The 24,446-nt window shown below is 33.7% G+C and overlaps 1 protein-coding gene across 7 annotated transcripts in view; it reads right to left on the reverse strand.

Moving 5' to 3' along the window:
- Window positions 1–24,446, reverse strand: part of LOC120326290 (ral GTPase-activating protein subunit alpha-1-like) — a 58,111-nt gene that overhangs the window by 9,382 nt on the left and 24,283 nt on the right. For all 7 annotated transcript variants that reach the window (XM_078111802.1, XM_078111807.1, XM_078111805.1 and 4 more), the window contains 18 exons: window positions 23,512–23,687; window positions 22,699–22,773; window positions 21,279–21,475; window positions 14,062–14,160; window positions 11,280–11,435; window positions 9,488–9,622; window positions 8,560–8,685; window positions 7,770–8,027; window positions 6,829–6,939; window positions 6,309–6,377; window positions 5,571–5,687; window positions 4,834–5,032; window positions 3,944–4,137; window positions 3,257–3,310; window positions 2,743–2,890; window positions 2,141–2,322; window positions 1,147–1,331; window positions 379–558 (listed from right to left, as the gene is read on the reverse strand). In XM_078111802.1, coding sequence (XP_077967928.1) covers window positions 379–558; window positions 1,147–1,331; window positions 2,141–2,322; window positions 2,743–2,890; window positions 3,257–3,310; window positions 3,944–4,137; window positions 4,834–5,032; window positions 5,571–5,687; window positions 6,309–6,377; window positions 6,829–6,939; window positions 7,770–8,027; window positions 8,560–8,685; window positions 9,488–9,622; window positions 11,280–11,435; window positions 14,062–14,160; window positions 21,279–21,475; window positions 22,699–22,773; window positions 23,512–23,687 — 2,661 coding nt within the window. The remainder of the gene's footprint in view (window positions 1–378; window positions 559–1,146; window positions 1,332–2,140; window positions 2,323–2,742; window positions 2,891–3,256; window positions 3,311–3,943; window positions 4,138–4,833; window positions 5,033–5,570; window positions 5,688–6,308; window positions 6,378–6,828; window positions 6,940–7,769; window positions 8,028–8,559; window positions 8,686–9,487; window positions 9,623–11,279; window positions 11,436–14,061; window positions 14,161–21,278; window positions 21,476–22,698; window positions 22,774–23,511; window positions 23,688–24,446) is intronic.

The raw sequence follows: 24,446 nt of genomic DNA on the forward strand, positions 1-24,446 counted from the left end.
AAATGAACTGGGTAAATATTCCCATAAATGGACAATAGGCCATGGTACACACATGATGAAGCCTTGACGTTTTAATAGACACTTATACACGTCTTTGCTCCAAACAAGGCCCTGTACAAGCAGCAACTAATTATAACGATATGCAGTGAGCTACTTTTATTCGGAATTGCCCCAGTTCCTTATACCAAGGGTGATGTGGGGGCATGGTATTTGAACCCAAGTAGTGTAATCTGTAATGAAAACGAAGTTAAGTCCAACGCTTCAACGGCCAGGCCATCAGGCCGCCCAAATTCTTGATGACATTTCTCTCTTCTGAAATAATAAACATGAAGCCGTATCGGGTAACATGCACTGAAATCTTGTTATTACACAACTTACCAATGCCTTGAATCTAGATTTTTGAGTTCACGTAGAAGTCTTTCATTCTTTTTTAATAAAGTGACTCGTCTTCGGTTTTCTTTTGATAAGAATGCAGTTTGAGATATGAGAAGACGAGATTGATGAAACGATGGTTGAGGAGGCGAGTATGTAAGAGGGCGCACGGATCGACTTTGACAACTAAAAGAATATAATATCACTTAAAAAGATTTTTTTTTAAACGGCGCATATTCATGGCCAAGTTCATACACTAGAAACAAATATCCTCACACCAGAATTGGAATGGAAAGCAGTCAAGGAAAGAGATATACATTAGGATATGATTATCATATTTGTCCCGGGGAAGAGGAAAGCCGATAAGACGATTAATCCTGCTAACCACGGCCTTGCGTCCGGTTATTAGTCCATGTCGTCGGGTATGGGATTAGTTAGCCAGTTATTTGTTATCGGAAGCATGGACTTAATGGTGGAGGAAGCCGTAACCAACCAACAGCGACGAGGAGTCCAGCAATCCTCTCACACATAACTATCCCCACATGGGATTCAAACTTGCGAACCCACGCAGGGTAATCAGAGGTGCGGTGGCGAGTGTATTCCTAACACTCAGCGCGATGCGCCACACCGCCGAGCACATCATTAAGCCATCTATCGGTATTCGTTCTAAGAAGAATACAAATAAGAATCCAGTGGTATTGTTTCAGAAATTGTTCGACACATTCTAGTAATTACTAAAATTGTTTAGAAAAATAATTTATTTCAATTTCAAACCTGGTGTGATGAGCGTTGCTAGAATAATAAGTGCTTTGTGATTTGTGTTGTTTAAGAATATATTCAAGAGCTTTTCCTTGCAGTTTTGTGTCATCAAGAACCCTCGAAGGAGAAGCAGGAATGTTTAAAGGACGACCAGGAAATTCCTGACATTCAGGACTGGAGTATCCAACATATTGCAATAACTGAAAATGAGAGAAAAATTCATCAAGCTGTGTACAAAGCAATGCTAAACTGTAAACCAGTTTTCAGAAATAGATTTATTTCTCCCGACTGGTATATGCTCTGATTAGGAACTAAACAATTAAGACTTCAAAATGCAATATTTTTTTGTAAGGAGAATGATGGTAAGTGTTGGTAAGGTTTATCAGAATAATCACTGGAAAATGTCTCACAGCCTTGTGTCGAAGCAAGCTGTAACTACAAAACATCAATGTAAATCAGTGTAAAGAGTCATTATTGGACTTCAACTAGATTATGATGAAAAACAGATTTTTATTATTCAGATACTACCGTAATAACAACAGAATAAAATTATAAGAGTATTACACAGTTGCAGTCATGTATTCGTTGTTGACAAAAACCAGTAATTTGTCCAAAAAAATATTCCTTACTCAAAAAAGCCATGAACAACTGAACAAGTTTGTAAAAATACAAGTGTGCACAATATGCCCTATTCCTCATCAAGAATTGTCTTTCTGAAGCGAGTCTTATAGACAGATGGCACTAGACGGGATATTATTGCGTAAAAAATACTGCGTAAAAATGCATCTTTGTAAAGCAGATGAAATTAAGTGTTTGTGGGCGAATTCAATATATTCACGACTGAACGTGACAAAATGATCATTGTATCATGTTCTGAAAATCCTTTGATTTTCGTGATATTTCCACTTCCAGGCGTGATTATTTCAAATTTAGGAATCAATTTTCCGTAGAAAGTGTGGTTTGTGGACATAAGATAAGCAATAAATATACAAGAGATCCCTCTACTTACTTGGTCCAATTTATCAGAAGATTGTTCAGATGGCAGAGAGACATCATGTGACGGCAGTGGAGTTTCCTTGACTTTTGTTTTCTTCTTAATTTCTGATTCAGCATATGATATATAAGAACTGCAATGTTCTGATATCACTTTCGATATTTCGACATCCAGAGTTGACAGTGGAACATGTGAAACTAAAAAGAATTGATGATAAAGTGGCCTAGTGGTAAATCAATAGACTTAACTGTGTTGATATTGTAGGTTACACATCGCGGGTTCGAATCCCATGCCCCCACCTCACCCAGGATGTAATAAATTGGTAGACAATGCCGAACCCAAGAGTTTCGATCATTCCAAAAATGGTATCCATGTACAAATAGTTAAATACCAGTGGTTTCTTGTACGGATACTTGTTCAGAAAGACGCTAATAGGCGTCAGAAAGGAAAATATATACCACAAAAATGAAACAACAGAAATTTATGTATATGTAACGAAAATCTATTACCATACCATATATATACTGGTAACCAGAGGAGAGGGTGATATACGCTACATGATTCAGTCGTTTATCGACACCGTAAATTTCCTGACACTTTTATTGTAAGATACCTACCTGGTTTCGTATGATTTTCTAAATCAGGTAATCCATATAATATTGAAGAATCCCAACAAAACTTTCCGCTTGTATCTCTGATAATCAGACGAACATTAGTTGGAGCTGTCGATAAACCAGCTGTTGGTCCTCCTCCAGGTACATCCTTCTGCAAATGAATTAGAAATAAAATATATTATCAATTAGCTTTCCATGTCTAGAATCAAGTACGGGGTGAACAAAAATATATTATTTCTCAATTACTTCAACGAAAATGAAGAACACTTGAACTTCTGTTTGTGCATGATTTTATTTGTACCCATGAGTTTCAGTAATCTATGATGCTTTGCACAAACTTACTGCTCACTCTAAAATATGTTCAAAATGATCTGGGTTCTGTTTTTTAAGCTATCCTGAAAGTCTAGAAATGGCGGGATATTGCTCACTAACGCCATATTCAAACAGTACTTTCCAGTTACAAGTATTAGCTTGAAATGCTATTCAAAATAATGGGTGAACAACAAAATGAATATACCTGTGCATTTATTTCAACCATAGATAGCAGACAACTGTCATTGTAGATCAAAAACTGTAAAAATAAAGGGAGAAATTTAGAGTTTCAGTTTGTGTTCTTTCAGTCTGCTAATGGCCATCATAACGATGTTTTTTATTAGAAAATATGATACACCTTCACTTCAAACGAGGCTCTGAATGATAAGACCACTAATACGTCTTCGAGGATCTTTCTATTTTGGCTGGACAAGCTAATTTCTCATATTTTGAGTTCAGGTGTAGGATAGTGGCCACAGAAGGCAACCCCAGATGGTGGTCATAGTATTACAGTTTTAAACAGAAGGACGAAACTTGGAAAAAACTGTTTTAAATAAAAGAGGAAAAACTTTTATTCAACTTTTTATTGAAATACCTAGGTGAATACGGCTTCAAACTTTGATTGAAAAACCAGCTTTTTTCGGGTTATTTTTTCAATTTTCTCCGGCCAGGTATTGTATTGGTAGATTAATTTTTACTCGCTCAGACTAGAAGAAAGCATCCCAGAAGAAAAATTGTGAGCACATTAATTTTATATTCCATCGATAATATTTCGAGTGCCAATTTGACAGTAATTCTATACTGATACAGATAAGATCATAAACAATAATATAACAGATGATATACTCTATCTTTGAAAAGTGAAAATTTGAGAAAACTGCCAAATCATTACCTGTACATTTGGAGAACTGAATAAGTTATTTGACAAATCAGCTGAGAGATTTTTATTATCCATTCCATGATCTTGTTGTTCAGTAACCATACTGTTTAGTACTGCAGGACCTTTAGCGAGCGGAAAATGTCCAAGATGATTGGTTAAATGACTGAGAACTGTACTGGCAGTAAGACTCACTACATTGTCTGTACCTACAAAAAAAAAGTAATGTACATATCAAGTTCAGAATTCCAAAAATGTATGTTAGATGTTAGCCATGCTCTAATACAAGAATGGGCAATTTTTTTGAATCAGAGACCAAATTTTTTTTAACTGGCATCAGCTGGCCGTACAAGTATGAAGCTGAAACAGTTTAGAATAGAAGATTTAACTATGCCAAGGTTTTTCAGCTTGCCTTGGCATATTGTAGACCAGCCTTTAAAATCCATAAATGGTTAGACACAACGACGGCCAAACTCAACATTTATAAGCTGTATAAAAGAATTACAAGCGTAACAACCAATATAGCCAACCAGAGGTAGGGCTATTTTTTTTTCACTGAACCAAAATAAGCAGCAAAAAGTGTGATGCTGTTTACAGATGATATACATGAAAGCAATCCTGGATTTATAATTACGCAAAAGATTAAATTCATCAGGCATGCCGATACAGAATTGAAAGACTCAATGCAGTGTTTGTTCATAGCTGCTCCCAATTGAAAATTGGTGAGTAAGTACCCTGTTTCATCCATGTTAGACTCACCACCATGTGTAATATATGCCAAAGAAAAAACTAACAATTTTACTAACAGCAGTTCAGTTCTGATTAAATAGCTCTGCACATCTGTACAAGTACTTGTTTGGAGTCGTGTTAGGAGTCATCACACGAAAATGAAGAAAGGGACTTACCGATAGACACATTAGGCATAGGAGGCAGTGGTAACTTATTATTTCTCATTTGTCCACTGCCATTAATAGAACTGGATGATCCTTCCGATACTTTATCCAGTTGTAGATTTGGATCGAAATCTTTCGAAGCGAGATCAGACAAACTATAACTGTGTTTTGCACTGTGACCAGGTTTTCCAAGAGCTCCAGTTTGAAGGGCCTGGAATATGGTAAATTGAAAAAAAGGGGTCATGAATAGGATTTAAAGACGAGTTTAAGATGATAACAATCATTTCAACTAGTCTCTTATACACTAACAAATGAAGAAACTACGAAAGACAATGATAGCCATGGTTTCTATAGTAAGAAAAAAACGTGATCCAATCAGACCCTTTCACTGAAAAAACTTTTAATAATACTTTTCCATAGTAATTGTATTGAAATAATTATCCAAACTTATTTATCTTGTTATCACGCAAGAATTTCATTAAATATAATAGAGTTATAGTGACAACATGTGACAAAATAACCAGTAAAACTAATTAATTGTATACCAGTATATAAGAATATACAATTTATCATACTTTCATTGGTTATTATTAGTTTTGTATTTCCCTATATCATTTAATCGAATTCAGTGATGAGCAAAATCAAAAATATACTAAATTAAATCATATTGAAAAAATAACACATTCTAGTTAATTATCATATTCAACGAGTTCAGAAATGCAGGAAAATTCCACAAAGATACAACATACCTTGAACACAGTGCGAATCAATCTTTTATCCGTACCAGGTGTTGTAATTTCAATCAACATATCAAGTGGAACCAACATACACCAATCACATATACATAGCAGCAAAGAAACCAAAAGCTGAAAAATATGAATACACAAGTTAGGTATTAACCTATAATGGACACTTTGTCTAAACAGTAACACGATAAGATCGCTAAATGGTTGGCACATTGTGATAAGATAAGTGCTAGAAACGAATCCATTGCTGATTATCCTTCATGTGTTCGTAGGTTCGAATACAGCCCCGGATAAATATATATTATAAGATTGCTGGGTTTTTCACTGCCATAGAGTGGTGGTTCATGTAACTGTTGGATGGCCCACATACTTGACATAGACTGGTAACTTGACGATAGGCTGTGGAATCTGATTACTGTTCATGGGTTTGCTGTTGGAATCATACATGGATAATTATGTGCGAGGAGGTTGCTGGACTCGTCGTCGCAAGAACTGCTGGACAAAATATTCATGCATATGAAACAAATACATGATCAACTATTCTCATAATCAGTAAGGACCGAACAAGCAGCCGTGATTCATCATATGATTAAGGTGTCCTATTTTCCTTTTTTCCAATGGGATAAATATTGGAATCCTATACTACTGAGTTTTTATTTGGAAGATAGTCTTTAAATTCAGTAACAAAAATCAGAAGTCAAAAAATTGAAAGAAAGTTAAATACAATGATATGCATGATACCTGTCTTCCACTATCTGATGACTTTGCTTCTGAGCTTTGAAGAAGAGATGATGCAGTGAGTGACATTACCTGAAGAAAAGAATTACTATAGCTATAAGCTTCAAATTTTAGACATTATCCAAAGTGTCTGTAGGAACCTAGTTGGGACTATAAGTTACTGAGAAAATAGTATTCCCCATTTTTTACGGACCATAAGGCGCACTTGAAAGCCTTTTTTCTCAAAAATCAATTGTGCGCCCTATAAGCCGGTGCACCTAATGTATGGAAATAAATTTATGCTTTATTGCCTACACTGAGAACCAGTACCTTATAGCCTCTTGCCTTATGTATGACTAAAAATCCAATATGAACAATTTATTGACAGTGCGCCTTATAATATGGTGTGCCTATGGTCTGTAAAATATAATATGATCCAGTATATATAAGCGCTGAGTTAAGATCCTAAGCATTATTAAAGTGTCTCAATATATTTTTTTTTGTAGTTTAAGATCATAAAGTGCAAGTGATAACAATATCATACCTCTATGATTCGTGATGGCATCTCAGGCATATACTCAAGCAACTGAGGTATACAGTGAGTGAGTAGGTGGAGTTGACTACAAGCAACACCGGCCACAACACGATTATTGAACTGGAAAAAGTAAAAGAAGTTGAATGAAAAAAACATGAATGCTGAACAGCAGTTAATATAAATGAACACAAAAATTTCGCATAACTTGATATAACAATGTTTCAATGCAAAACCAAGCATTTGCTTCTTACAAAGATTTCTTGGTCCTCAGGCACAATATATTCCATTCACGGACATAAACAAGACATAGGACCATAAGATATCAATAAGACAAAAAGAATGATACAAACAAATTCAGAAGAATGAAAGTACACTAATTTTAACACTGGAATTGTTCTGGATATTACTGTATATTATTCTGAATAACAAAGCAGGGAGGTTAATTCATTGAGCTGCGAATACCCATCCACACCCTTATTTTAGAAAAATAAAATCAACTTTACTGCTCATCGCTACTAGTATTGCTTTAGGACTGGGGTGTGCAAAATTTCTTGTCAGTGGGCCATAATAACCAACTTCAGACATAATATAGCCGGGCCACACAAACAATTTAGTTTTTCCATGCGGGGAAAGGCAAGAGAAGAGAATGTGGCTATTGCTTGGCCTTACAGTAATAAAGGCAAAACGACAGAAGATTTAACGCAGCGACAAGAGAAAAAAAAGGTATTTTTCCCAGCACGTGAGTGACTTTTTGAACAGACTGTCAGACTCCGATTTTATGCCTGATGACCAAAAATCTGAATGTTGACAAGAGCCACACTGAATGACTTGGTGGGCCGGGGTATGGCCCGCAGGCCATCTGTTGCACACCTCTGCTTTAAGACAATGCGCAAGTAATCCAACTAAGCTCTTAAAATGCTACAAATGAATAAATAGGATAAATAAAATACCTTGAGTGAAACCAACATGACATTTATTGCTTCTTTCACTCTGCCATGACGAGCCAGTATTCTTCCTTTCACTGGCGATAGGTTAGTGTCATAAACAATACCATCACTCTGTACAGTCGTAGGTGTTGCAGTGGCTTCTTCTACAGAAGAAGTGAGTTCTTCATACAACCACACACCTAAACTACTCAACGCAACACACCTCGCTGGAGCTGATGGTTCCTTTTTCGCTGATGTTAACAATGCATCAGCCACATATTCCTAAAATTTTAAAGAAGGGGTATAAAAGCCTTCGTTCTCTGGTTCAAATCCATGTCCTGCGCCTCACCAAGGGTGTAATATATGAGGGGTAACAGGGCCAAATCGATAAGATCTTTCACATGATAGTAGCTTACACATTCTAGATATTAGTGGATGCTCATGAAGGGCCTAGTTCAGAGTGATAATCGTAAATAAGCATGTAAATAAAATAATATCAGGCCATTTGTTTTGGAGTCGTGGAGACAAAATCTCGAGACAGAGTTAGATATGGTTATTGATACTGGAGTCTGATTTATTGTTTCTTGGATGTAAATAATCGAAGGCAAGATTCCGGATAGTAATTGAAAAGCTTGGAAGTGGCTTCTTTCCAGTTCAGCATTGCCTATCAAATTTATCGTAACATGGGTGAGTTGGGTGCACGGGATTTGAACTCAATATGTGTAATCTGCAGTGCCAACACAGTTAAGTCTAATGCTACAACTGCTGGACCAGTGTGCCATCCGGAATAATAAGAATTCATATAAAATAATACCTTGATATTATTGCACATTAAAGCTTGTGGCTCCTTCGAGTCAGGATTTAGTACTGGAAGATCATAATATAAATTGGGAAAACATAAAACAGATCCGAGCAAGGTTTGTGCTTCTACACGTGGACCCTGAATAAAAACAGTTAAAGAATCAAATATTAAACAGAACATATTAAGGAAAAATAGTTTTTTTAATTTCATTTTGACTGAGACCTAGTAGGATAGTTGATTTTATTATTGTAAAAATGGGCTACACAGCTATATTTATGGTAGATTTGTATACAAATCTTCACAAAGTTACCGGCGGTCGGTCGTTCTAAATGATATATTTTACAGTGCATCTAGGTATATTCCAGTGCCTCCAACTTTGACGTTAAAGGGTTAACAGAAGAATATTTCAGGTAAAACTGAGTGACAACAAAAACTTAACTTCAACATAGTCAGCCCGCATTCGGGTTCCATGGCTAACAAAGAAGGGATTATTTGCTAAGCACGATAGCAATATTCACATTGCAATCATAATGGCATACACAGCCAAGTACAAATATACAATAATACTACCAGTGAATTGCAAGCCGTGGGCTATAGATATATATAATTATACCAGGTGACCTAAAAAACCCAGAACCAGGATATTTGGAACGTATTGTAGAGATAATATAACTTTTGTGATAGGTTATGAAATCCAAAATTAAAAATATATCGACTTCAGAATAAAATTTGAACAAGGCTTTTTGAATAGAATAGACAATTCTAAATGTTTTTTCTTTAATTTTTACAATTTTGAAGGTGATTTTATTTTCATACAAGTAAAAAAGGAATTCATGGGTTCTGTTTTTTGGGGTCATCCTGTAATCCAATTAATAAATCAGGAAATTGAGTTTAGAATCCAACTTAAACAAGGTATAATGAAAAATTCAATAATACTTACTGATAGGTCTGTTGATGCAGCAACTGCGTGACATGCATAAATAAAATCAAGTAATAACAATGTAGATGCAGGAAGACCACATGAAAAAAATCTTGGACTTGAGCTTTCTACAATTTCATTCACTTTATCTTGTTCCTGAAAAAAACAACAAAGAAATGTGTCATAGAAAATTATGGTGCTAAGACTCGATTTTGTTAACAATAAATATATTATTATGACAACTCAATTTCTCACAAATGGGATACGGTGAAATTTTGGTGAAAAGCCTGCACATTGCTCAATCAAATATTTTGGCCAGTCCTTTATGATAGCGGACGAAAATATGTTGAAGTTCTATGGATTCCTAGATTCAAAATTTTATGTTTTTTAGAAAGATTTTTATGTGTAATTAAAACAATCGGATTTACAATTCTCATACTTTTTCACATAAAATTCATGGTTGATCCTGATTAATCGAAATGAATAAAATTTCACATGAACAAACTGCTAAGATAACTTAAAATGTTTTTTTTTACAGTATGGCTTAGAAATAGGGTTGGATATATGACACAATCACTATTTGAATGAGCGCTATTGGGCAGCCATATAGACAGTTAAAGATAAATTAATAGTAAGCAATGAATATATAATTATGTACAGTAATAAATTAAAAACCAACTAAATTACTACATAATATGTGTGATAAAGTGAAGTGACGAAATATAAAATGCACTTCATGTCATAATTAAAAAAGACTTATTAATTGGTTAAATATAGAGCATATTGAATCACTGATTTATTATTCATCAGTACTTGAATCATTGAAATACTGTTTAAATACAGTCAATTGCAGCAAATGTCTTACAATTTAACGCAAAGCTGTCACTGTGGATGGTTGATTGTCAGCCAACTTGAAGTCGATAACAGGTAACTACTGTATAGTATATATATAAGTATAGCAAACGCTAAAACTTTTTGAAGAGTGATATGAATATACCAGAAGAGATGAATAATAACCTTGAAGAAAAGAAATTACATTTCGAAGAAAACGCAGGCGCAAAAGATCATGAAATAAAAATTCACGAAGAATTGCATAAGCGAGATGAAGAATTTAAACAAAAAACAGACAATATTAAAAAACACTTTGAACAAAAATTCAAAAGATTACAGGAAGAATTTAAAGCGAGGGAAGATAGACTTCGCTCGGAAGCAAAACTTCGAGATGGTTTACGCTTTTTAGCTTCGATACATACCACTGGGAATGGAGGTTCAGAGCTTGGAAACAACATTACGCCAAATAACAGAATGAATAATATGTGCACAAATAGAAAACGAAAGTCCGCTACCCTTCCATCAAGACCACTAGCAATGGGATGTAATTCCAGTAATCAAAACGAAGTTTTCAACAAATTTTTTCATGCTTTGAATGAACCGAATCTAGAGACACTTGGATCAGATTGGAGAAAAAGTATAAAAAATAGGAATTCATCAGAAGAAAAAAGAAGAGCATCAAATTTTTTGACTGTTTAGAAGAGTATATCTCTCCCTAATTTGCTGGATGATTAAATTTATAATGTAAATTTGTTGCATACAAATCTTTTCAATATTATCGGAATACCAAAAATGTGCTTAATTTTTAAATTGTAAGATATCAATGGCCATAATGTATAGAGGGTTGTTCAGAGCAAAAGCCTCGATAAGTTGTATACAGAAAAAAAAATTTTTTTTTTACAACCTTTAAGCCACTATAGTACGCTGTAAGAAAGACAGATGCAAAGGTTCATCTAGAAACAGACAATATTGAAATAATCACCTGATCTGAGTGCAATCCTTCATGCAGTATCATATAAAATAAAGCGAGATGTTCAGGTTCAAGTCTTGTATCGTGAGTTTGTAACGTTGTGTTGCATAGTAGTTGATAAGCATGTAGACATCCACCTTTGTGAGAATCTGGGAGAGACATCACTGCCTGTATATACAAATGCATTGTATACATTATTAGTTTATTACAGATAATAAATAAAGTGAATCTTTCATACCAGTAAACCAAAAAACGGCTAGCTCTGTGACTGACTGACAAGTCAAAAACATTTAAAATCCTGACCAAAATTAGTTTTCACGTATGCTAAATTTTACCTCGACTCTAAGACAGACAAAAAGGCAAAGCATGAATGTTACATTAAATTCAATATGCATTGCAATAACTAGCCAGGAAATGGTAACCTATTCAAAGTTGTAATAATAGTAGAGATAGTAATAAATAGTCTTACATGAACGATAATTCTATCTATATACTGGTGTTTGTTTATATTGTTCCAACCATTGAATTGGGCATTGGACAGCGTGGAAACTTTCTGACTAATGATAATATCATGCTACGTTCATTGAATTGGTCATATACCTATATATACCCTATCATATTCTATTTCTGAAATTATTCCTCTACCACGAGTGCTGAAGTTGTACTAGATATAATTAGAAGTACAGAATTTATAACGATTTTACAATCCATTTAGATTGATTAAGAATGTATGTGCATATCAGTTATATTTGGATTGATATATCATCATGTATTTAGCTGGTTATTACTAGGTTTTTTGCCTGAAGAATTTTCTAAATTCTTGTCAGATCATAACTTCAAACTGAATATTTCATGAATGCTTGCGACTGTACTTTTCGATTTTCAAGAAAGATTATCATTAAGGATGGCCAAAACCGAGTTATTTACTAATCTTTATGAACGTGAAATCGATATATGAAATAGGCTATAGCATAAGTCTGTTTCACAAGGGTATGTACCAATCAAAATACGAATATTCGCCATTTTTGAGCTATCTTTTGAAGTTGATTTTGATTCCAAAGAGACTAATTATATAGCAAAACCATAACATATGCAACAAAACTTGACATCAATCCTCATTTCGCTGTAACAATTAAAAATTTCACTCATTCGAATTCTATAAAAACGATTATACACAAAAAAAAAGTAGATTTAATTTCAAATTTAAATCAAATGTATTCTTCAAACAAACTTAGCTATATCTTCCTTTCACTAAAGAAGCATCTTTATGTTATATACTTGCAGATAGCATAGACTAGGCTAAATAATATCCCATGTATGTGACATCTTTTTATTCCATAGCATGACCTATCCTGATGCTACTATACTCACATAATAAAATCCATCCACCCACACAGAAAAATAAACTAAATTCTAAAACAAACTAATTAAATATGGCTATATTTAGTGAGAAAAATATTTGTGATAATATGTCATAACCCACACCCAATAATATCATACTGTAAATATAATGTGTATGTATGGTAAATAATAACATACTCCTTTTTCATCACTAATTATTGTCTGTTGAAGAATCGTATACCATGTAAGGCACTGTCACATCACAGTTTATGATAAAACTACACCAGACTAAAGAAGGTTTTTAGAAGAATACAGATGCTGGAATATGGATTTATTGTTTAATTATTGACAAGAAAAGAAAATTAAATTTTAATCCGAATAAATAATTATATGTCAAAGAATGAAACTCAAAAGTTTTTTGAAACATGGTACATTGTTGACTGGGATTCGGTTGCAAGCAAGAATATTAATTTATCATAGTGATGTCAAATATATATTGGACATTCAAGTTGTATTACAATTCAGGTCATATAAAAATATTGCCAGGAATTGAAAAAAATACAGCAGAATGTTTGGTGAAATATCTCAGCTGCTCACTGATTTTTTAAACTAACTCCGAACTGAACTAATATTGCTTTCTAGACAGGTTATCTGAACACAGACTATATAACTGTAACAATAAAATCAATGTGAGCTGCCTTTAACTATACAAAACTCTTAACTAGAACTAAGCAAATTGAATTAAATTGTCAAGAGCCAATTATCAACAATAGAACACCATGGTAACGACAAAGAGAGTTTGACAAAATCTATCCAATTCAACCACATCACCATTAGAGAGAAATAACTTGAGCAATTATAATCAAATATTAAACATAGCATAATTGTGACATATCACAAAAGTGAAAATACAACAATTCTAATAAATGCAAATTCTGATAAAATGGATATACAGGATGATGCGCGTTAATGCTGCGTTAACGCATAAGATTCTTAATTCTGTAAAAGTGAAGAAAATGTATTTAACACTTGAACTTCTGCTTGTGTATGATTGTACCCAAAAGTTTCGCTAATCTAAGAAGCTTAGCACAAAATTGATGTTCTCCCTAGGATATGTTCAATAACCTGGGTTCTAATCCTGTACCTTGGAAGCTATGAGGCAAGTTTATCAAATTTTAATAGAGCTTAAATCAGAATGCTAGGGAACCAACCCTAACTGAAATATTGTCCCCTTATGTGTATTCAAGTTCAAAGTCAGTTTTTATATATTGATTTATGCAAATTTTTTTTTTCGAAAAATAACTTAATTGAAAATGCATCGATATCCTAGCCTAGATTATTCAACAATTACTATAATGAGCGCTCTCAAAAATTTTGAAGATAAACTCATATAAGTAATTTATTTTTAATTCATTGATGCTGAATAAATTTTAAATAAAATAGGAAACATTACCTTGAATGCCCAAGGTGCCATGATCCGAAGTGGAGGAACAAGTTGAGGTGGTTCTGGTGTGGACATATTGTCTGTTGTTATTCCAAGATTGTCTCTCATCTGAAAAATGAAGAAAGCATTACAAAGTATAAAAACCGGGATACAGAAAAAATAATTGATTAATTTTGTGGAGGTGACCTTGTTAAATAGGTTTTACTACAGGGTGATGCAATGGCCTAGCAGATTACACATATCAGGTTTAAACTCAATGACGCCATTTTACGCAGGACGAAATAAATTGGGTAGGTAATGCCTGGGCGGTAAAATTCTGCTCCTTTTAAATAATAGTAGTCCCTCACATGTTGTTAGTAGCAAGGACTGCTTGTTTATTGTCTTGTTCTGAGAAGAAGATGTGAATAAGCGTGTTATAAAGGAATTAAAAAAAAAGTTAGATTAGATTATGACTGTTTCGAAAGTGCATAATCATCATCTTATGAGTTATGAGCATGACGAACTACTATGTGCGATGTTGGTTTTCGGATATGAAACTAACAAAATATAATTTTACTGTTGTAGAAGTTTGGACAATATTTTGAAGGTAGAAAAAGTAACTATTCTGAGGATAACTTCAATTTCAAAATCAACTCAATCTCAAAAACTCCATCCAGTAGTAGAAACATAAATAATAGGACTTGATGTCCTACTACAAAACCTAACCACACAATGATTTGTGCAGTTATGACTGAGCCTTTCGCGAATAACCACATAAAGTTTCTATTATACAAGCCCACATAGGCATAATCAATACTTCTATTCTAGAAAACAACTTGGAACAACAACTTGGTATCACACTAAAACACTTCTAATAGTAACATACACTCAACAGATTTACTTTTACAATCAATACTTTCTCAATTCAACTAAGAACTATATTTTCAAACCTACAAAAGTAGCACGAAGACAAAATCATTTGAAGTATTCCGCTAAAAGATAAGCAAAATCTGATGCAATAAAGGAAGTAATTCGAGCAATAACTTCAAAAATTTCATTACTTTGTATAAGATGAAATAGGATGACACAAATGAAAACAGACCACGTATGCAGCATTTCGAATTGTCTGAAATTCTGTTTTGACCATTGTAATATATGCGAAGATAAATATCACTGGAATAAAAAATAGAAAAATCTTCACTACCCATAATCACTATGACAAAATTTATTTTTTCTAAGACTTATAGTGACAGGTCAATGAAAGCACTGGATATAGTAAGAATAGACAAAATCTTAACCCCCGAATGCGCAAAAAAAATCATTTATATCACAAACAATGGAGCAATACATAGAACATACACTAGGTTTTTCCTCTTGTTTTTTACTAGTAATTCTATCTTCATTGAGGTCTTCGAGTAGCAAATTAGCATCCCTTCTGTATATGGAAATCCTTTCTGCTCTGTTTTTTCTTGGAAACGGAAAACTTGGCATAGACGGCATGGAGAATGACATCGACATTCCAGAAGAAGAGGAAGAAGTCGGAGATGGAGGAACATCCTCAACAACATGAGATTCCTCAAATGAAATAGAGGGAGAGGGGAAGACTTGAGGTGCTGACGTCCCAAATACATTCAAATAATCTGACGCTTCAATCGAAACAGGGTCTGCTTTTGAAGGTTCATCGAAGTCCATTAGGTTTGGTAAAGCAATGGCTGATTTAGCTCTCGTCACAGGACTATATCCAAAGACTGGATCTGGGTTTTCTGTTACAATTTCCAGAGGCAAAGTTGGGGTTCTAGAATGAATTGTAGTATCCGAATCAGATTCAGACACATTTCTGCGTCTTTGGCGTCTTAATCGATTGTTGTTACTGTTTGAATTCTTCCCAGATTTTGCATTGTTGCTTGCTTCACCATCATCTTTATTAGAAAAAAGGTTGCTGATACGTTTTTTCATGATGTTTTTGTCCAACGATAATGACACAATGAATTTTACATTACAAATATCTGTAAATCATGACACAGAACTTGATCAAACAATTGTTCTGCTCTGACTTTATCCTCAAAAATTAGGAAAATTCTCTTCTCGTCTCATAAAGCAAATTAATTCAAATTGCAAAAAAGTAACCACGGTACTCATTAAAAAGGATTTATCCTGGATGATAATTGATAGGTAGAGCACAAATAATGAATGATTTTATCACAGGATCCAGAAAGATTTCGAACTATATATCAACAAGCCATCCAGCAAATCCTATTTTCTATATTAGCCTGACATGGTTGGAGTCTGTATATCATTAGGATTAAGTCCATGACGCCTGCACTTTCTGATTCCAGTTACATTCTTCTGACTGAGCTACATCCTAATAGACTTTTCACAAAATTACCAGAAACTAATCACTATAAACACATATCGTCAAAAGCTATTTTACTCATTTTCGAAGATAGCGAAATACTATTTAATATATTACCACAAATGTTTAAAAATACATAGCAGATAACATATCACATGACATAACAATAAGTGTGATAAGCTCAAAGCACCCAAACAAGTCAATGATTTACTTTTTTACATTTGCAACACAAATGCTCACAAAATCGGAATGTTGAAACGTAATTGGTAAACAGATAATGTTTGAAGCGCTGCATTCATCAGAAAATAACTTCCATGCATGTTCGAGCATAAATCCAACAAATAACAACAATTCATCATCCAACCATGTTTGGTTGTATGCAAACTATCGAACAAGCAAGGACAAGAAAATTCATTTCCAAGGTGATAAAGGTCGCAAACCATAATTAATATAAATTGATTATTAGGTAAATAGTTCCAACGCAATACCTTGATCACAACTACTGAAGTTAAATATTTGCTCCCATAAATTTAAACAGGTAACATATGGTGACTGGTAATGACTGGGACAAACCAACACCAGATACCCAAATCGATAATATAAAAGAATTTAGGTTTTTACACTTTGCATTAAAATACACAAAAGTTAACAATAAAATGATATTCCTGATAATTCGTTCACATGATCAAAACATTCGACTGCATATAAAAATTTAACAATATATGGAGATTGCAGTCATACTGTTTATTGAATTTATCAGATACAAAGAGAACTGATGGTTTTGCTGAACTGTTTTTTGTTTTTATGGCAGCTATTGCTCAGCTCGTAAAAAAAATCATTTTTATTGCTCAAAATAATGATACAACTAATTTCAAATTTCCAGTACTTATAAATAGAAGAAGTCGAAGAAGGCTGCTACTTTCTTTCATATTAACTTCAGGTTTATTGATTTCTATCTTCATATGCATTAGGTATAATTGTTTTAATATCTAGCAGCAGTTTTGATGACATTGTGATGTGCATATACTCGAGCATTGTATAAGAACATGATTTAAACTGTCAGAGATGTGGCACAATATTTCATAAATTTACCCAAAGACTCGAATAAGTTTTTTTTTTAATATTTGCAATTGACATTAAAACAATTAGTCATATAATCAACTCTTTTGTTTCTTAGTATGACTTGTTAGTTGTTACTATTTATTGAAAGTAAAAAATATCGATTTCAACTTATGCGATTTAAATAAAACTCTATACTGGACGTTAATTAAATGTATTGAGTTGCTATGCTGGAATAGGTGTAATCCTATGATTCATACATCCACATCATTTTTTACCCAGCAGATTGAGATTAAGGTGATGGGAATAGGCAGACAAGGAGACTGATATAAGGTCTAGACCAGACATATTTAGGCCGTCTCATTCAAGATTTGCATAATATATGCTCATCCTGTGATAAACCTACTACGGACTAGCTCAGTGGTTCCCAAACTTTTTAGATTCGGGACTCACTATTTATTACCCCAGCTTATGGCGACCCATTTAACTTTAATAAATTAAAAAGACATTGATGGAGGAAACAAATTTATTTTCTCAAATTAAATTTTCAGTGAAGCTAGTGAGGATGATGAGCTTGTTTTCTCGCTACTTTCCATAATAGACTTGACATTTATTTCAATTTCAAATAGTTTTAGACGTAAAGAATTCAAAATTTGCAGTTATTTTCGAAGTTTGGTTGACTTGGCTTGTCTTTCTATTGACTAACTGGTGATTCATCGTTATTGACATCCACTGACTTAACCATTATATAAAAGGCTAAGTAATATAAAAGCAAAGTTACAACTGTTTCTAAGTAAAGTCAAAACTATAACTGCCTGTTGCAGCGCACCTACACAACAAAATATCCTTGTTGGTTCTATTTTCTTTTGTTTTTATGACATAACACAGAACACAGCAATGGCTAATCATCGCAAAACTACCGTGTTTCCTCGAAAATAAGACCTGGCCTGAAAATAAGACTTAATTTGAATTTTAAAAATAATTTAAATAAACCCTACCCTTAAAATAAATTTAAAATGTGTGGGAGAGGAAAGGCTCAATGACCTGAGATAAGGTGAAGATCACACCACCATTCAAGATTGTGTGATGTCACAATCACAATTAGGATATTTGTCACTTGATTTTTGTATAGGAAATACAAATCAAAACAATGGATGCCGGTTTTTATATAATGTTCATTAAAAAATCTCGTGATTTTCTACAAAGTAATTTTATTTTTGATAAATGAACACAAGAGACCTCTTCCAAAAAACTAAAATAAATCTAAATCATGTCTAAATTTTGGGGAAACACGATAAGAAGTGCTGTACAGTGTACAAAACTGCCATGCGTAAAAAAGCCACATGGTCATTCTTTGTGTAGCAAATTTTTGCTCCTTTGAGAAGATCTCAAAAAGGAAACTTTCATTGATTGGAATTTAAATTCAATTTAATTTCTTTTGTTTTTTTGAAGATTTACGTATTCGAGTCGCCACCGATCCTAATACCAAGTATAAATAATCAAAGCTTTCTACATCTTTTCACGACCCACTAAGATTTCTTTTGCGACCCAACGCTAGACTATCCTATTTCATCAACAACTAATTATTTATATTATTGCAACTCGGCAACAGTTAGTCATAACCTTTTAGCCTTGTTAAACTTGAAAATACCTAACCCAATCTTGAATGCGTTCCAACAATTGATACCTAGTTCAATATAAACCTGTACAGTACACAGTATCACATAATATTACAAGCCTTACAAATAAGTGTATTGCTGAAAGAACCTCTACACACAACAGCAATAAACACAAGAGTAAATCAATATTCAAATTGGTTTCATTACTTCTTAGCCTGGCAATCTCAATATTTATCAATCATTTTATGCGTAAAGCTGAGAAATTTTGTTAAAACCAAGATCTTCACGTTTCAATGAATACAGCAATATAAATCGATAGTTTGTTATGATTAGATCAACAAAATTTTGAGAACAATATTTGATAAAGCTCTTTATTACCTACTTGACTATGATAATAAAATTTGACTAAATACACAAATGTGAATTTAAATAATATTTCATGCCCGAATACCTCCACTGCAACAAATCAAAAATACTTTTTGTGGGCACTGTGGCCAACTGGTTGAAGCGCTCGACTTAACTATGACGGCATCGCAGGTTGAAATCATGGGTTCAAATCCCATGCCCACCACCTCACTTGAGGGGTAATAAATTGGGTAGATAATGTCGAACCAGGAAGATTCTGGGCTGTCCAAACTATAATAGCTCCTTACTAGCAATGGTGGCTTGTCTGAAGCCTTGTTGAAAGCATATACGCACGTCGTATAAAAAATTCATGATTTCATGAATGCACAAATATTTTTGCTATGAGAAATTCATCCCCAGTTAGCAGGTTATCTGACCACATTGACATACTGTTCCTGTAATTATCACATCGGTCAATATCTGATAGAGATCTGGATTAATTCTTATTAATGATTATTTTCAACTCATAATTCAATGGTGATTTTATTCTTGTTTCATTTCAGTTTGCCTTCTTTTAGCATTGCTTTTGGTAATTTGTAAAGCAAATCTACTGCTGTTAGCGCTATTGAGGTGGATGAAAACTTTTCAACCAGATGTCTTGACACTATCGGTTGAGGAGTTTAGGCTACTGTAGTTTCGGACTCTCAAAATTCCTTCCCTTGAAAACTCTGATCAAATGATACTAAACTGATATTAAACATCTCAACTGAAAATTTATTAAGTACCTATAGAACAACACCATCCACTGATCTGAACAACTGTTAGGAATTATACCATTTAGTATTTATTCTGCTGTTGTGCGTTTTGCGAGCACGTTCCGTCAGTAGAAAATATAATGCATTATTAATATTTCAGACAGTGCATAATTGTATGCATATTAGAACAACAGGGTTATGTTTGGGTTTACATGGGCATAAAAATCTTACATTAAATCTATAGGTTTCCCACGATTGGCCAATGAAAAATATTTGAATAACAAATTAGTGTAATTTAATGCTATATTGATAATATATCAATTTAAATATTAGTAACTAATATGAAGTAATCCTGTTTAAAACTATAATATTGCATATTTGCATAGGTGATATCTCGTATGCCCTGAATATTTATTAAAAATAAAAAAAATTTAAACCTTCATTATTCATGAAAAAAAAAATCCATGAAATCTAGCCCACTAGACTGTAAAATCCCAATTTATATACAACAGAATATAATTAGAAAATATTACGTCAATGTCGATAAACATAAATTTAAACCAGAAAATTTAGAGAGAAAAGGTTTAATACCTATGTATTTAAATACAGATGACTTTCTGATGAATGAAAACCCGAGCAAAATAGCCAAACAAGACAACGAGCTAGAATATCCCGAAAAATTCATATATATCACGGTGATATGTCTATATCTTGTTACTTATCGATCTCAATCGGTAAGTATGTTGATAGGTATTTGTCTGTTTGTCTGTTAGACACTTTCGTATGTTACGCGATATCTCACGAAAGCGAGGTTGAATCTGCTCCAAATTTTGCATGTGCAATCATCATATCTCTCAGACCAGAAGCATATTGATTTTGGATGAATTATGTCGTATAAGTAGCAAGTTATTAATTAATTAGAAATGGAACAAGCAGTGACGCTAGTGAAGGAATCGAAACAGCAGATCAACAAGTCGACGGTCTCCGATCGCTATTTAGTTTAATCCTTTGAATTCTAGATTCAAAATGTGTCTTCTTACCACCAATTAAGTAAATGAACATTCCTCATTTTGTAACTACAAATACTTTATCACATAATTGCTATAAAAAAATTACCTTGAATAGAACCTTCCAGAATTTCAAAAGATATGTGAAAATGAGTTGATGTATGACTGGATCTTCTACTTTATTGACGTCGCCCAAAATGCCGAGCAATCTTCTCCATAATGCTACAGCAACATCAGGATACCAACCTGTTCTTCTGCCACCAGCAAGAATACTGCAATCTTCTGATGGTGCAAGTATACTGTCACCTAGAAAAAAAATCAATTGTAAATTTGAGTTTATGTTTCATGTTTTACACTTTATATTATGGCCTTGTATTGTGGAACATATAAGAGATCTTGGGAGTGACAAAGTACTTGGCATTAGATCCCCGGTGTGTCATACCAGTGAAACAATACTGTAGATACAAAGTGTCAATGATCTCGAGTTCAAGCTCGAAGGCAACTAATCCAACCAGGATTAATAAATCAAGAAGGCAAAGTTAAACTGGAATAATTTTGCTTCTCCCAACACCATTATTCAAATATATATCACCAGATACTTGTACACAGTGCCATGTTCAGAGTGAAGGCAAAACTAAATACGATTAAAACTAAACTGTATATGAGACGCTTTTATAAAATGGTGGTTTCTAATCCATAAATTACAAGATAAAAACCAATTATTAGCATTTCACCAGTAAAAAAATCTATATATCAAGGTTTAAATTGGCACAACTACAAAAATGAAATTTGTTGCCGATCTCAATCACATCTTGACATACCATCCCACTCAGTAAAAATGCAACCCGTCATGATATTTTCTAAAAGTAACTCGAACAAAAAAAATATGTATTTCATGTTAGGTACATATCGACACCTCAAAACCAAACAGTGCTAAGTCCATTTTTCCAAAAAATGCCATTTTTCAATTGCTGATTTTCCTGGACTTAGCTCTACATTTTGGTCTATTTGCCTAATCTCTAGGTGCTCTAGATCTCAAGACAGCTATGGACATAACCCTGCTTTTTTAGGGCATTTGAGAACTAAACAGAGCTGTGTCTACTATAGTGGACTTAGCTCTGGATAACTGCATTGTAAGTTGGGGCTAAGTCCGTCTTTTGGACATAGCTCCTCTCAAAAAATATAATACAAAGCGCTAAGTCCATGCCAGCCTCTATAATAACATAATAAAGGGGCCCTAAGTACAATAAAATTGTTTCTGGTCCAGAAAATTGAGAGCCAAAAAGGGTTAAGTCCAACCCCCCCCCCCCCCCCCAAATAAAATTGGGGCGAAGCACAAATTTTTTTATACCATCTAAATATGCCCTTCATTGTAACTTTGGTGGACCATAAAAACTAGACATCCTTGATGTAAGGTACTAGAGAAATAAAAAAAAGAAACAAAAAAAAAACGTTTTTTGTGTTTTTCTCAAAACTAGAAAAATGGACGAAGCCCAATTTGGATTTCATGCGTCGAATTATAAACCAACCTGTTTTATCTTGCTGAAAATTGTTCTCGTCCATACTTTCATCACCAGATAAATCTGATGTTCCTTTCGAAAGTGCTGAAGAAGGTAAAAAAATAGAGATGAAGTAGGGCAAACACCAACAAAGATTGATAAGTCATTTCTGATACTAATCTCTTTGGTCACAGCTTAGGTATATATAAAAAGAACCTCATATAGTCATATACTAATAGATTGGCAGAGTGGGGCAAATATAAGATACAATTATGTGAGTAAAAAAGAACATGAATGTCTCTTAGCGAAGGGACTGCCTCACCTAACGCCTCTTTTTTTTTAATTTCACTTGAGGTATAGTGGAAAAATATTTTATATACATAGGGCAGGGGTTCCCAAACCAGGGGTCGCGACCCCAAATTGGGTCGGAGTGATAAGTAGGTAGGGTCGCAAACAGGTCATGGGGTCGCTGAGGTATGATAGAGGATGGATGTACAAAACATCTAAGATTAGACAAACCATGTTAAATTTAGCAGTTTGTACTATGGCTTACTGTAAAACAGGCCCACAGAAATCGCTCTATGCTTATGCTATAGAAATGTAGGTGCTTATTGTGACATCACTGTTTGGTTTTAGCTTATTTTACTTCATACCACCACATGACCAAACTCAAAAAGTCCAGTGAAAGTAGCTCTAAAGTTTCATGAAAAATAAAATATTGACCTGGGTTCGCACTGGTCACTTGAAAGTTGTCTTTGGGGTCGTCCTGAAAAAAGCTTGGGAACCCCTGACATAAGGGATAAACTTACTATCAAATTCGAAATAAAACAGAAATATGCTTACTGATATGTGGAGTGCTTGTATGAACACCAAGTATATCATCTGATGATTTCTCAAACAATGTATCTGCATCAGGGGAATCGTTACAAGGAATTTCTTCCTCTGCAATACTTTCACGAGTCTCATTTCTTGACGTGTCACGCCGGGGATCCGGAATCAAAAGTGCAGTTGAATCATACCTGATAAAATCACGTAAAAGGAAGATTTTCTGATAGTTGTCGATGTGAAACTCCGCAACTAACAGCCAGTAGCTGCTGTAGGTGGAATCAAGGCAATAATTCTATATAATATACCAAAATAAATGCTCTTTCGTATAGCTAAATTTTGTGTCCTAACTAAGGTTTATTACTACTAAATTTATAAGTCAGTTTAATATTAATGATTTTCTTATTGGAGTCACATAACCCTCTGGAAGGGCAAAATAGATTTCAAAATAGCAGAATTTAAGTACTAGTAAATACCGCCAAAACATGATTGGTTCGGATAAAAAGTAGTTTTATAACTGCAAATTTGAGATTTTACAACGCACAAAGCAGCACAATGACTATAATATGCAGTGTAATTTTATTAAAGCATGCATGGTTGACCAAAACAAATATTTGAATATGTTCAAAATTGATTATATTTGATATAGTTAATTTGAGAATAGTTTCATTCAGAAAGTTGTTATCTTAAACATTTGGTGTATGATGGTCAGAAAAAATGAATGCGCATGTTCAATTGTAATTTCTACCAATGTGAGTTTGAACGAGTCTTCTGCCTAAGGTAACATGACCCAATTTTATAATATATTCAATATATGGATAATATTATTCAGAATGTATTCAGGATAGTAAATTATACAATTTTGGCCATCCCTGAAAAACAATAAAATCAACAATAACATTGATGACAATCATAAGATGTCGGGATACGAGAATAATGAACTGATGAAGAAT

This window comes from Styela clava, chromosome 4, assembly GCF_964204865.1.
Source record: "Styela clava chromosome 4, kaStyClav1.hap1.2, whole genome shotgun sequence".
Taxonomy (NCBI): Eukaryota; Metazoa; Chordata; class Ascidiacea; order Stolidobranchia; family Styelidae; genus Styela; species Styela clava.